The sequence below is a fragment of the Dipodomys ordii genome, unplaced genomic scaffold (genome assembly GCF_000151885.1).
Source record: "Dipodomys ordii isolate 6190 unplaced genomic scaffold, Dord_2.0 Scaffold32, whole genome shotgun sequence".
In the NCBI taxonomy this organism is placed as follows: domain Eukaryota; kingdom Metazoa; phylum Chordata; class Mammalia; order Rodentia; family Heteromyidae; genus Dipodomys; species Dipodomys ordii.
In genome coordinates, this window is record NW_012267248.1 from 520,440 (window position 1) to 535,208 (window position 14,769).

General features: G+C 41.3%; 1 protein-coding gene across 2 annotated transcripts in view; it reads left to right on the forward strand.

Annotated features, from left to right (window-relative positions):
• Positions 1-58: 58 nt before the first annotated feature.
• The window catches only part of Dusp22 (dual specificity phosphatase 22), a 66,624-nt gene continuing 51,913 nt past the window's right edge, over positions 59-14,769 (forward strand). For both annotated transcript variants that reach the window (XM_013016713.1, XM_013016712.1), the window contains exons 1-2: positions 59-375; positions 14,247-14,280. In XM_013016713.1, coding sequence (XP_012872167.1) covers positions 355-375; positions 14,247-14,280 — 55 coding nt within the window. In that variant the 5' untranslated portion in view covers positions 59-354. The remainder of the gene's footprint in view (positions 376-14,246; positions 14,281-14,769) is intronic.

The following is a 14,769-nucleotide window of genomic DNA, read 5'->3' on the forward strand; positions in this document are numbered from 1 at the left end:
CCCCCCCCCCCCCGCCGCCAGCAGCCACCCGGAACCGACTACAAACCCCAGGGTGCGTGTCTCAGGCTGCGGGGGAGGGGCGCTCGCACTCCCGGTGCGCGGGGGCGGGGCCCTCAAATCGAGACCATTTCCCGGTAAAGTCGCCGGGAAGTTCCGGGGCGGCTTAGCGGAAAACACTGTCGTCATGCCAGGTCCTGGTAGCCAGCCCAGTCGGCGGGGCCCGCCCGGACGTTGATTAGTGTCCGGGTTGTTTACTGCGGAGCTCCAGCGCCCCGCGACGCTCCTCCCGCGCCCCACCCTCCCTCCTCCGCCGGCGAGCGCGGCGACCGGCGTGCTCGGAGCAAGGCCGCCACCATGGGGAATGGGATGAACAAGGTAACGCGTCTCCTCCGGTAACGCGTCTCCGTCCTTCGTGCCCGTTTCCCCTCACTTTTCAGCCTCCCTTGGGGGCCTTAAGGTCACCCTTTCCTCGGTCCCCTGACCAGGAGGCGGAGGCTGCCCACCTGTCAGTCCTACCCCATTGGATCCTGGGTGCGCTTTCGCGTTCGGGGAGAAGAGCGGGAGAGGGGCGGTGTACTGCGGACAGCGGTGTGATGTCTGTTTGGGGGGTGTTCCCCCTCCCTTCGCGGGTTTCCGGGTAAGCAGCGCCCCCCTCGCTGCCTGCCCCGCCTTCCGGTGCGTTCTGCGGCTGTGCCCTTTAAAAGCGTTGACACGTTCCACCTAGAGATCTTTCTAGGCCCAGTTCCTAATGATGCGGTTTCTCTCTCCCCCCTCCCTGGCACTCCCAAACTAAGCTCTCAAGCTTCACCACCCACATCGTTATTAAATTGGTGATCGACATCTTCGGTAATTTCCTCTTTCTTCTCCCCAGATTGATGTGCTTTGTGCACATGGCAAAATGGTTAAAATGATTAAAAAAAAAAAACAAACAACTGGTAGTGAAGTTGACAGAAAGTAAGAACTGATCTGGTTTTCATTAACAGAATATAAGAATAGATTCAGAATTGATTTGTCCTAGGTTGTATGTAGTTTCAGCTACAAGGGAAACCTGTTGCCTAGCTACTTGTGCCTTCTAGAAAATTCTTAATACTTTTCTTGCCCTGTTCTGTCCTCCACCTTCTGTCCTACAGGTTCTTCTCCCCTTCTTCCTAGCCTGTGAGAGAATAGCTCTTTTGTCTTTTGGGTCAAGGGAAGGTGCCCAGTTCTAGCTCTGGCAGTGGAGATTTTTGTGATTTGGTTCTTCCTGGTTTAAAGAGAATTCTTAGAAGACTTTTTTAAGGTTCTCAACAAACATGGAGACTCTACAGAAATAGTTTTGGATCAAATTAGTCTCTAGTTTTAGGGTTCCCTTCCTCCACTGTATATTCTGTTCCCTTAACATCTTCACATGCATTCAATTTCCATATTGAGTGGCTAGTTCACACTCCTCTTTTCTCCCTCTCCTACCTTCCCCCTTTTTTCCTCTTCTTCCAGTCCCTTCCCCTTCTTTCCCCTTCCCTCCTCTCCCTCTTCTACCCTCCCTTTTCCTTGAGTCCCCTCCTTTCCTCCTTCCCTCTCTCTTCCTTCCTTCCTTCCTTCTTTCTTCCCTACCTCCCTCCTTTTATTCCTCCCTTTCCTTCTCACTCTTTCTCCCTCTCCTCTTCACTCTTTCTCTCCCTCCTGCCCTGTCCTCTTATCCTCCTCCTCTTCTCTCTTGGGATTTGTCTCAGTAGTGGGATCAGCAGTTGTTTGGTTTTGTTTTTCCCTCTTCATTTAATTTTTTAATTTTTAAACTTTTTTCGGTTTTTAAATTATCTTTAAGTAATTTTACAAAGGAATTGCTATTTAACAAAGCACTTTATGAATACATTTTGATCAGTGTCACCCCTTTCAACATTCTCACCCCCACCCCACCCCTTCTCTTATTTTTCTTAATTTTGTAGACTACACATTGATTTGTTGACTTCATTCTCTTCCTTTTCTCATCTTCATGTATCCACCCCTCTCCCCTTGGCCTCACCCCTCCTCTTGTAAGTGCTTATTTTGTTGAGCTTTGACTGACTTTGCTTTTCTAAGGAATTATACTATTTGAGTTCCCCCTAGAATCAACGATATTTTAGATAATACATGTGTAACCATTTGTACACCACCCAACATGTTTATTAATTTATGAAATAATTCTAGCTGCCACAGAAGAGGGAAACCATAGAATCTTTGTCTCTTTGAGCCTGACTTGACAATATAATTTCTTCCAAGTTTTTCCATTTCCTGACAAATGGTACCATATCATTCTTTGTAATGAATGAGTAAAAGTCCATTGTGTATATATACCATATTTTCTTGGTCTGTTCATCCATTGAGGTGCATCTGGACTGATTCTGTATCTTGAGTATGGTGAATAGTGCTGGAATGAATATGGTTGTGCTGGTGGCTTTACTGTTTGGCTCTTGCTGAAGGGAAATGGAAATGGGAATCCAAAGTGGGAAAATAAACGTATCCTGGGGGAATCCTACATACCTGCTAAACTGCACCTTCCTTTATTAAGTCTACTGTGTCCTGGAGACCTGGCTCATAAGTGAAAGAACTGTTGAATATTTTGAGTTGTGAATCACTCATCCAAGTATTTTGGTGACAAAAATTTGTCTTCCTCTCTCTTTTGTTTGTTGCCAGTGATCATGTTTGGAAACAGATGCCTTCTTTCTTGGATAAATACTGGGGTTAAGTCCCAATCAGCACCATGAGCCTTCTGTTTTTTTAAATTCTAACACTAAAAATTTTCATCATGAGTGTGAGGGTACTGCCGTGGTACTGATTATCCTTATAGTGCAACTTACCTTTGATAATTTCTACAGTTTTCCTCTTTGAATTGTTTCATTGTCCTCTTTCTTCATTTAATTTGTAGTATTTTAATATGTAATTCAAAAAACAAATTGAAGAATATAAAGGATTGTCTAGGGAATCACAAATAATTTCATACTTTTCAGCAAAAGCAGTATATTCATCTACTTTTTAACCTTTTAATGAACAGATTTCTGGACTACCTTATTACCATAATTTACAAATAGAGACAATCTCTAGTGTATAAATTGCAAATCACATGCACAGAGAGATTGAGACACTGTTGATTCTGTATGTACTACTTGTACACTTAGTAATTACTAGAAGGGAGAGGGAGGGGTTGAGACAGATGAGCAGACAAAGTGCCTTCCCAGAACCTTCAGTGTAGACCAGTATAGATTATAATGTGAGCTGTGTCTACAGTTTAAAATTTCCTAATAGCCACATAAAAAAGTAAAACAGATGTCATTTTTCTGAATATATTTTATTCAACTAAATACATAAAATAGTGTCATTTCAAGAGTAGCCAATATAATTGTTCATGGAATATCTTATGCTTTTTTCCTACTACATCTTTAATATCTGGTATGGTGTCTATATGAAATATATATTTATATAGATACAGAATGAATATAGACTTACCTAAATTTATATGGAATTACATCTCTTTGAGGATTTGCCACATTTAAGTACTCAGTAGCTACCAGTACTTGCTGGTTTAAAGGAGATTCTTAGAAGGCTTAAAAAAAAAAAAACCTTAACAAAGACACATGAGTGTGGAGGGGCAGGGGGAAAGAGAGAGAGAAAGGAAGGAGGGACGGGATGAAGAAAGACAGAGGAAGAAGAAAGAAAAAAAGGAAGGAAGGAAGAGAAAAGGAAGGAAGGAAAGCAAGCAAGGTAAAAGACTAGAGGGCCAAAGTTGAAGATAGGCAGTTTCAGGAGAATGTGGAAGTAGAGGATGTGTTTAAAGCCACCTGAAAGGGTTCTCCAATTCAGGCAAAAGATTCTGTTAGATAAACATGTATAACTTGAGATCAGAAGAAATTTCCCCAAATTACAAAGTTGGATAGTGGTAAATTGTTAGAAGCCAGCAACCAAGAGCCACAACTAATGCTTTTTTATGTGTTACGCTGTTGTTATTCCCAGCTGTAAAAAGATAAAAGATGGATTGGCTTTCAGAATGAGGGGAAAGAAATGCATTTCTAAGAACATTTATAAATTAAAAGGTAATGTCCTTAGTCCTTAGAAAGAAAAAAATGTAACAGGGGGTGGGAAAATATGTCAGAATATGTGAGCGAGCTCTCAGGTTCCTGGAATAAAATTTCTTTCTCATTTCATACAAATTGGTCACCCTTGGCCAAAGAAAACTTATGAACTAAGCAATACAGATTCCACTCCAACTGCTTTGGGGATAGCAGTTTTTGTTTGCATTTCACATCACCATGGTAGATCTTCTCACAGGTGCATCCCAATTTCCTGGTTGTTATACAGAGGGTGGGAAGGGAACAGCCTTGTATATCCTGTCTAATTAAAGATGAGAGGAAATTGTGATACCAACATAGTAGTTTAATCTGCTTGTTTTTGAGCTTTATGTCATATATCTGCACTTTATAAAATCCAAGCCTCACCATAAACTCATGAGGTTAGACTGTCTTGTCCTCTTTGTACAGATTATGCAATGAAGTCTTGGAGAGACTAGGTAGAATGACTAAGGTCCTGATGCAAGAAGTGGCAGAACCAGATTGGAATCCCACACAAATTTCTAAGACAGCAGAAGCCTTTCCTTTGAGTAAGCATGCTTATTCATTCCAAGTGAATTATGAAGTCCCTGAAAAATATCTTGAAAACAGCCTTAGAGATTCAGATTAATTATAGAACAGGCAGTGGTCCTCTCCCTTCTTTTATGTTTATGATTGATAAGGAAATGGTAAAAGGTAGGCAGCTAAAACTGTCTTTTCTTTGTTGTTCTGAGTTGACCAAAACTCCAATTGTTAATGAGCTTATGGTGTATGGGTCCTTGTTTGGAGTATTTCACCACACTGATTCATTTGCTCCTATCCAAACCCTATGAAGTGGGTGCTGCTCATTCCATGACTGTTTTGGAGATAAGATGCACAGAGTTTGGGAGACCCATCTAGGTCACCCAGTGGTGAGTGGAAAAGCTTGGACATGAATGCCAGGTGGTTGGGCTCCTAGTGCTCAGTGCCTCAGTACACTAAGAGCTCAGTTCAGTTTCTGATAAGATTAGGGACAAATGAAACCAGCTATTACATGGAAATGTCATGTTTCTGTGGAGCCTTTGAAAGTTCCTAAGTTTTCTCAAGAGTCTAAATTCTTCACCTCTTTTAGGAGAGGAACTATATGTAAAACTTTTTTATTTTTACTGTCATCTCATGACTTTAAAGTTCTATAGTACCTTATTAAAAAAAAAAGCAACTCAGCCATGAGAAAGGCATAAGAAGGAAGACAACTGTTTTAGAATGGCTTTTTCCATCTAGGTACTGTGACTCATGTCTGTAATCCTAGCTACTCAGGAGTCTGAGATCTGAAGATAATGGTTTGAAGTCAGCCTAGGCAGGAAAGTCCTTAAGATCCTTATCTCTAATAAACAACCCAGAAAAAGCTGGAAGGAGAGCTTTGGATCAGTCCTAGAGTGCCAGCCTTGAGCAAAAAGAAGTTCAGGGACAGAGATCTGGCCTGAGTTTGAGCAGGCGAGGTGTGGTGGGGGGGGTGGAAGGGACGCCCCACTGGCTGGTGCACTTGCATGCCTCCCTCACCACCCCTAATGGCGCTTTCCTTTGGGAATATAAGGGAGTACAGTTAAGAAAGGTTATGGTTCAAGGGAAATATATGCTCCAAGGTAGAGAGCAATTGCCTAGGTAACATTTTGAATTGTGTGTTTATTTGCTGTGAGGGCCCAGACCTGTGCTCTATCATTTGCATCCTTTTCCACTAGGCCAACCAAAAATATCTCAGACATTTACAGATATTACCTGGATGGTGACAAATTTGTCACCATTTAGAGGACTACTGATCTATCACAGTATCTCCTCAGGCCTGTGAATCTGAATAGAGATCAAGAAGTGAAATGGAGCTTAACAGTTTGGGAAGCACTGTTTCAGTAGAGGAAGGGGCCAGAAGTTTGGTATTTCTGTGTCACTATATGCTGCTTCTTATGTCTGGCTCCCGTGACTTAGTTGCCTTCATCTATCCAGTAACCTGTTTATTAAATTGTATTTTGAACAACCACTGTTATCAAGGTATTGTGCTACATCCAGTAGTAGAAAATACATATGACAAATATGATGAATCTGCTGCCCAAATTGGTCTCAGGAATCTTAATTTCAACAAGTGGCCATTGTTCAGTGATGATAATGGTGTTCATTGTCTTAAAATGCATCAGTTTAGGAATATTTTCTCTTTTAATTTTTTTTGTAGAGAGTTGGGGGTACTGGAGATTGAACTCAAGGTTTTGAATTTGCTAAATAAACACTACCACTAAGATACATCTTTGTCCCATTTTATTTTCTTTAGAGATAGGGTCTTGCTTAATTGCCCAGACTGTCCTTAAACTTGTGATCCTCCTCTCTCAAGCCTTCAGTTTAGCTGGGATTACAGACATGTTCCACCATACTAGATCTCCTTTCAGTCTTAAATTTTCACATTTGACAGAATAGATGCTCAAGGTACTGTTTATAAGGGCACACAGGGTATTCTCAGATTCTTCCCTTTGTAAACACAAACTGGTTAAGACTAAGGCCAAATGACATTAAGGAAGACTTTGACATTTAACTCTTCAGGGAATCCACCAAAACTTTCCCTATGATCCCTGAATTTGTAACCCAGAAAGTCTTTTCTGACCTAGGAAGAATTAAGATTTCCACCCCCATCCTCCCGCACCCAGCCACCTGGAACATGTGGCATCAAAATAGCTCCTTGACCAGGAATTTATCATTCACATCTCTTTGGCTGGGGTTCTTAAATTCCATGGCATCATGAAATACTAAGAGAAATATTTCCTGCCTAGAAGCAGTATTTATTCTGGACACTTATTTGAAGCTAAGTATTTTGTTTTTTATATTTCTGTGTAGACAAAATTAATACAATATATATGTGGTTGGAAAAAATACTGATTGAGGGCTGGGAAGATGGCTCAGTGGTAGAGCGCTTGCCTTGCATGCGTGAGGCCCTGGGTTCGATTCCTCAGCACCACATAAGAAGAAAAAGCTGGAAGTGGCGCTGTGGCTCAAGTGGTAGAGTGCTAGCCTTGAGCTGAAGAGCTCAGGGACAGCGCCCAGGCCCAGAGTTCAGGCTCCACAACTGACAAAAAAAAAAAAAATACTGATTGAGGAGTTGTCACTGTGGTATGTCTTTAGTATAATCTGAAAGTATTTCTGCATAAATACTCTGGCTTTCTTTAACCTGTGCCTAGACAGTCTGTTAACAGAAAACAGGACTCTCTTTGACAAGCAGAATTCCAGAGAACCTCTTCCTATGTGAGTTTACTCATTGGTTACCTCTAGGCTTCCAGGAACATGGTATGCTGTGGTTTGTATATGCCTAGTTCCCCCCACACACACAAAAAAAAAAGCATACTAAACCTTGATTCTTTAAGTATTGGTGCTAAGAGGTGATAGGACCTGTTACAGGCAAATGGAACATGAAGGAATGGATTAATACTTTTCTCACAGGAATACATTAGCTATGCACGTTATGTTTCTTCTACATGCACCAGAAGGCCCTCACCAGAAGCTGCCACCCTTCCTTGATCTTGTTTAGTAATTCTATATGGAACAGAAATGGGAATGAACAATTTGTTTTCTATTTCCAGCCTTTGAAATTCTAGCTCACTCTCCTGGTCTGGAAAAAGAATGTTGAAGTGGACACTGTGTCCTTGTTTCAGAGAGAGAGAGAGAGAGAGAGAAAGAGTGTGTGTGTGTGTGTGTGTGTGTGTGTGTGTGTGTGTGTGTGCACATGTGAGGTTTGGGTTTGAACTCAGTTGTGGGAAACTGTTGCTGAGCTTTTTTGCTAAAGGCCAGTGTTCTTCTACTTGAGCCACAGCTCCACTTCTGGCTTTTTAATGATTAATTGGAGATAAGAGTCTGAAGGACTTTCCAGGCTGGCTTTAAAATGTTATCCTTAGCTCAGCCTCCTGTATAGCTAGGATAATTGGCGTGAGCCACCAGTGCCCAGTAGAATTTCCAGACAGGTAAAATACCCAACCAGATTTTTGTAGTGACTCATCTCTTCATCCAGAGGGTCTTACTTTCCTAATACTATGCTCCAACAACCATTTAAGCCCCTGTTTTGTTCCATACTGGTCCCAGAGTGCTGATATTGCCTGTCACTATTTCCTACATGGAAACACTCAAGGAAAAGGGGAAGTGTTTGATCTTTCTGGCTTAGCTTTCATTGGGCATTACCAGCCATGTCCCTTCTTTCCTCGCTTTGCCTTCTTCCACTCTTTATGTTCTGCATCCACAAGTTTAACCAAGTATATTTCAAAAGAAAAACTTTAAAAAATATGGAAAAAAAACCCTTGGATATGCTATACTAAGTTGAATCCACGTAAATGCAGTCATATGGTAATTCACATCTTGCTATTGCCTCTTCCATTTCATAGTGTCTGGTCTTTCTGCATCATTCACCTTAAGTCTCTTTCCTATGCTGTGTAATATTAGGCCTATGTTTGTGTCTGTTCTGAGCATGTGCTGACTACTTTTCTAATTATTCCATGTACAGGGAGTAATTAATGTTGGATAGTTGCAAGGTGACAACTGTTGATATAGCATTTAAATTGTATAAGGATAAGTCACCTAGAGATGACTTAAAATGTACTAGACTCTGGTGTTGGTGGCTGATGCATATAATCTATTACTCCAGATGCTGAGATACAGAGGATGGTTGTTTAAGGGAAGCCTGTGCAAAAAGTTTAGTATATTCTATCTCCAGTGAAAAGGAGATCTGGGGGGTTAGCTTAAGTGATAGAGTGCCAGTCTAACAAGCACAAGGTCATGAGTTCAGACACCACTATCATTAAAGCAAAAAACAAAAAAGTATACTGGTGAATGAATGTGTGTAGGTTATGTGCAAAGACCACACTGTTTTACCTAAGGGACCATGGATTTTGTCGTCTTTTGAGGGTGCTAGAACCAAATCTTCAGAAATGTCAAATGATGAGTGTATTTACATGTAAGATTCAAGAAGCAGCTAGATGTCAAAGATTGACTGTTTACAGGCCATAATCAGCACTCAGATGTATTTTGTTGGTTTATATCAATATATGAGCAATTTGATTTAAAATGTATTACTTTTCAAAAATCAGCCTATTTCCCATAAAATCTGAATGCTGACATTTGGGGGCTCCTTTCTGTGTCTCCATATGGCCATGCTAGCCTTGTATCAGGGTTAACTTCTCAAATGTGGATAAGGTTGGAGAAAGCACTTGGGCAGTGGCTGAGAATAAGAACATGAGAGGCTCAATCTGGGTCACTGCCAAGGCACAGATTTATATTTCATGTTGAAAGCTGTTTACAGCCCTGAAAAGAATGAAGCTCAAGAATCACACAGTTAACTTTATATAGGGTAGAGACCATTCAAAGGGTTCTTTGGAAGAACAAGACTATAATAAAGCAGTTCAGTGGTATAGAAATTCAGAGGGGAGATACTAAGAAGCAGAGCAAAGGTACCACACTAAATCTCAAAAACTGTTATTGAGGCATAGATGCAAATATTAATGAGACAGGAATGACCAGAGACTGAAAGAGCCTTTTTGTTCATGGTGATTTCCAGTGTGCTAGAGTGCCATCTGAGGTGTTTATTGCAAGGTGGAGAGGCCTTTGTTGACAGAAGTAGAATGAGAATGGGTGTCATACCTGTTACTCACCTCAAGGTCTGGGTAGCTTTGCCACATCTGTGCCTTTTTGTTTCAAGTAGAAAGTCTATACCAGGGACTTTGGTTATAAGCAGGAGAATCTAGATGCAGCTCTTTTAGGTAAACTGGGCGGATGACTAGGAAGCCTGGTGAATAAGATTCAGACTACTCTGCCTAGAGCAGATCTCATAAGCTGTAGGATAAGAGAGAATATTTCTGGGGTTGCCTCAAAATGTGAATAGCATAGCCAGTTGATGTTGAATGTGCCACCAACTCATTGCCTCTGCTGTTAAAAAAAAGGATGCTCTAAATATTTCTGGATTATTGTTTGCAGCAAGTGAAGTGATCTGTTACCCTTGAGTTGCACACTTACGCCAGAACTGAAAAATCTTATTTAAGTAATTGCTTGGTATCTTGCCCCCTCTGTAGTAAGAGCTGGGGTATATTTCCCACCAAAATTCCTAAGGTTCCCCAAACCTAGGAAAGGGCTTCAGAACCTTGGAAATGAATAAAGAGAAATATCTATTATAATAATTTTTAAAATTTTTAGACATGCCTAAGTGCTGATGAATTTCTTGGGAGCAAGAAAAAGTGATACGGCAAGATTAGACCAGTAAGAGGTATTAGGAAAGTAGGACTTGGCTAGAGATGACATGGAAGAGGGAAATCCTTTAGACATGATTTGGAAAGCCAGGTGCTGGTGACCCATGACTATAATCCTAGCTACTCAGGAGGCTGAGATTTGAGGATTGTGGTTCAAAGTCAGCCCAGGCAGGAAAGTCTGTGATACTCTTATCTCCAATTAACCACCAAAAAAACTGGAAGTGGCACTATTACTTAATGTGGTAGAGCACTACCCTTAACTGAAAAAGCTCAGGGACAGCACCCAGGCTCTGAGTTTAAGCAGCCCCGTGATGGACAAAAATAGAGAGATTTGGAAATATCCTGTGTATGTGGCTCAGAATTCAAATGTCTCTTTAAAGGCTTGATCTCCATGTGCTATTGAGAAATGGAAAACTTTTGGAGAAAGTGGTGTTATTGAAGGCACGCCCTTGAAGGCAACATGAGGTCAATAGACCTCTTCCACTATACTTTAATTCCACCATGACATAATATACTCGACAGACCCAACATGATAGGACAAAGTGACCATGAACCAAAACTTCTGAAAACTCTAATCCTCCTTTCAAGTTGTTTATCTCAGCTATTTTGTCACAGCAACAGAAAGCTGTTACACTGTGGAAGCCATGCTCAATATTTAGTGGAAATATTTGGTCTTTATTTTCTTAAGGAAGGGGTTGCCCATTAACATTTTGATCTGGAAATAATGCAGTGGAATATGACTTCAGAACATTTATTTGATGCAACAGAGAATATGTCCAGTGGCTACTAATTGGGGTTCCGGACTCAGCCTGAAGAGAGAGATATGAAATACTTGCCCAATAGGTAAAGGTAGGGAGTTAGAAGTTAGGGACCACTGTGCTTATAGGCTCCAGGTTTTCTATTTGAGGTGATTGGAAGAAGGTACCATAAAGGCTGGAAGACGGTACCATAAAGGCAAGAGTAATTGAAGATAGTGGGATGTTTCAAGCTTCCAGAAGAGAGTTGAAGACAGGACTAAAGATGCATTCCCAAGTGTTTTTTTGTTTTTGTTTTTGTTTTTTTGGGTCCGGTCATGGGGCCTGAACTCTGGGCCTGGGCGCTGTCCCTCAGCTCTTCATCAAGGCTAGCGCTCTACCACTTGAGCCACAGCGCCACTTCCGGCTTTTTTTCTTTTTGCTTATGTGGTGCTGAGGAATCGAACCCAGGGCCTCTGGCATGCAAGGCATGCGCTCTACCACTGAGCCACCTTCCCAGCCCCCCAAGTGTTTTTATAAGTCATAAAGTCATGGACTGTAGCACTAGGGCTCATAAGTGTTGTGCTCTCATGCCCTGATTTTATTTTTGTCTAAAAATAATACAATCTATATTAGCTCATGTTTAATAGCAAAGCAGTAGAAATACAGAGAAGAAAAACAAAAAATGAGCTATGATCTTTTCCTCAAATGATCCCTGTTTCTTTTTTAAGGCAAATTGAAGTAGAATCTGCACACAGCATCTAAACAAAAATGTCCAATTACCTTTCAAGTCCTCTTCCTTGGTATCCTTCATAGGGGTGGGCATGGTAATGGCTATTATATTGGGCAAATAAATGGTCACATTGCCTTTATAACTATCATCTATATGGAGATAAAGTTATTTGCAGTCATTACCAAAAATATAATATTCTAGCACTTGTTAAAGATGACAAGGAAAACTATTGAAGGCTGTGTAATAGGGGGATTGAATTCAACTGTCAGTATGTCAGGAGTGAGTAAATGAAACATCATTAAAAGGAAGTTTATATTATCAAGGGTGGAGGAAGAGAAGCTAAAAGGTGTGGGGAGAGGTGTAGATTATAACCCAGTTTAGCAGAATTCTTTCTTTACTTGGAACACGGTGCACTACGGACCAGGCCTAGTGGAATATAGTTCCCAGGTGCTTGTCTGTTGTTTGATCAGAGAGTCTTTGTCACTATCAGCCAAAAACAATCTCTAGTGTCTTATGTTCTTTAGTAACTAATGTCATAGAGGAGGCCTTGATAAGTGCTCAGCCACATGTGAAAAAGTTTCAGGTGGCCAAGAACTACTAGAGAACAACTGGATCTATCTCTAAGATGAACTCGCATTGTTTATCTTTTAAAGCAGGAATGATGAATTATCTACCTTTTCTCCCAGGAGACCTTACAAATTGATTGTATTTCAAGAAAGACAATTTCAAAAAACACCTGTCAAGTGTTTATTAGCAGTGGCCAGTGCTCTTTCTCCCTGAGATATGGTCTCACCTTTTCTTAGCTGCAGAGCTAAGAAAGACTTTCCTGCCTCCTGCTGCAACTTCATCAAGGCAATAAATGATCTTAATAGCCCTTGAGACACCTTCTAGGTGCCCCCACATTTTAAGGCAGCTAGGGTGATTATTGTCCCCTGCTCATATCACTTGGGTTTTGCAAGTTGTCCTGGAGTAATTACTAACAGTGTTTCTTTTCACTCCCAGAACTGTTCTGGTTTCATCTATGCATGCTATGACCTCAATATGTCTGTACAGAGTCTAACCCTGCAATTCTGATAGATGACAACAGAGCCTCTGCAGTGATTCAACACATGCTGGCAGTTTGTAGCAAAGCAGCTATTTGTCAGAAAGATGACTAACAAAGTCAGTGCATGTAAAAACATGACACAGGCTACTTGTCATGACACAGGTTTTCTCAATGGGAGTGGACAAAAATAGGGACATAGACAAGCCAGCAGGAAGGTACAGTCAAGACCTCTGCGAAGCCAGTGAGAGGTATGCACTTGGAAATCATGGCAGTGAGGATGTGAGTATATTTTTAACTTCTAGTGTATGTCCATATATGGATTTTACAGTGTCCATACAAAGGATTGGCAAAATAAGGATTACCTCAGGGTGAGAGGTAGCTCAAGCGGCAGAGTGTTTGCCTTGCATGTTCAAGGTTCAGACTCCAAACACCAGTATTACAAAGAGAAAATATCTTGGAACATTGAAAATTATGGGGTCCTTGTGAAAAATACTGTTCTCAGTTTGCATCTCAGTTCTGTTAAACATTCCATGTGGGGAAATTAAGCAAAGTTTCCTAGTGGCCAGGCATTTGTTGGTTTATTTTTTGCCAGTACTAGAGCACTATCTCTTAGCTTTTTCACTTAAGGCTGGTATTCTACCACTTGAAATATGGCTCCTTTTCAGGCTATTTGATGGTTGGTTGGGAGACTAGAGTCTCAAGGGCTTTTATGCCTGGGTTGGCTCCAAACTGTGATGCTCAGATTTCAGTATCTTGAGTAGCTAAGATTACAAGCATAAGCCACTGATGCTCGCTTAAAAATCTATTTTTAACAGGATCTGGGGTTCTAGTGGATATCTGGTTTGAGAACCACTGCCATATGTAGATGTTCTGGAGCAAATGTCTATTCTTCATTTGTGTATATTTGTACAATTCATAAATGCAACAACTCAATGGTAATTTTCTCTGGAGCTAAGGAAGGTGTACCTGCCAAAGTAGCTTTCTAACCCAGCAGACAGACCTACTTATATCTGGCTACCACACTGCTTAATGATCTAGATGCTTAGAGCTCAGAACATACTTCCCCAGGGATGACTTAGCAGTTGGCCCACCTGGAAGCAAACCTAGCATGCCCATAGACCTTCAACAGCAGAGGACAAAGTATACCAAGGCTGAAAGAAGTATATGATGGGTAAGGTGGGTTCTCAGAATGCTCTGGAGCACCATGTCTAGCTTATGCTCAGTGACTTGAAGCACATATTCTGTGTCTTTCCAAAGACTCTCTGAGCAAGTTTTCTAGTGGCCAGGTATGGACTGGAGCATATAAATGGGGTTCTCTGTCCCCTTTCAGGAAAAGTGCCTACATTTTGCTAAAGTATGCTAGGCTGGGGTTTCCACCTCTGTGCTAACAACAGCATTGACTTTGAGAATGTGATACTCATGTCTCTGTTTCTTTCTTAGATTCTGCCTGGTCTGTACATCGGCAACTTCAAAGGTGAGTTCTCTCTCTCTAATTCTAGTGGTAAAATATACACAGCATAAAATGTGCTGTCGCTGGGCACCTGTGGCTCACGCCACCTAGCTACTCAGGAGGCTGAGATCTGAAGATCATGGTTCAAAGCCAGCCCAGGCAGGAAAGTCCGAGAGACTCTTATCTCCAATAAACCACTAGAAAACCGGAAGTGGTGCTGTGGCTCAAGTGGTAGAGTGCTCACCTTGAGCTGAAGAGCACAGGGATAGCGCTCAGGCCCAGAGTTCAAGCCCCACAACCAACCAAAAAAAAAATTGTGTTGTCATAAACATCTTCCTCTTCCCAAATTTAACTTCTGCTCCATTAAACACCAACTCCTTACTGCCCTGCCTTGGCATTATGAATCATACAGCATTTGTCCTTTTATGACTGGACTGTTGAACTAAGCATAATGTTTTGACTTCATCCACATTGTAGCAAATGTCAGGATTTCCTTTTTTAAAGCAAACTTAA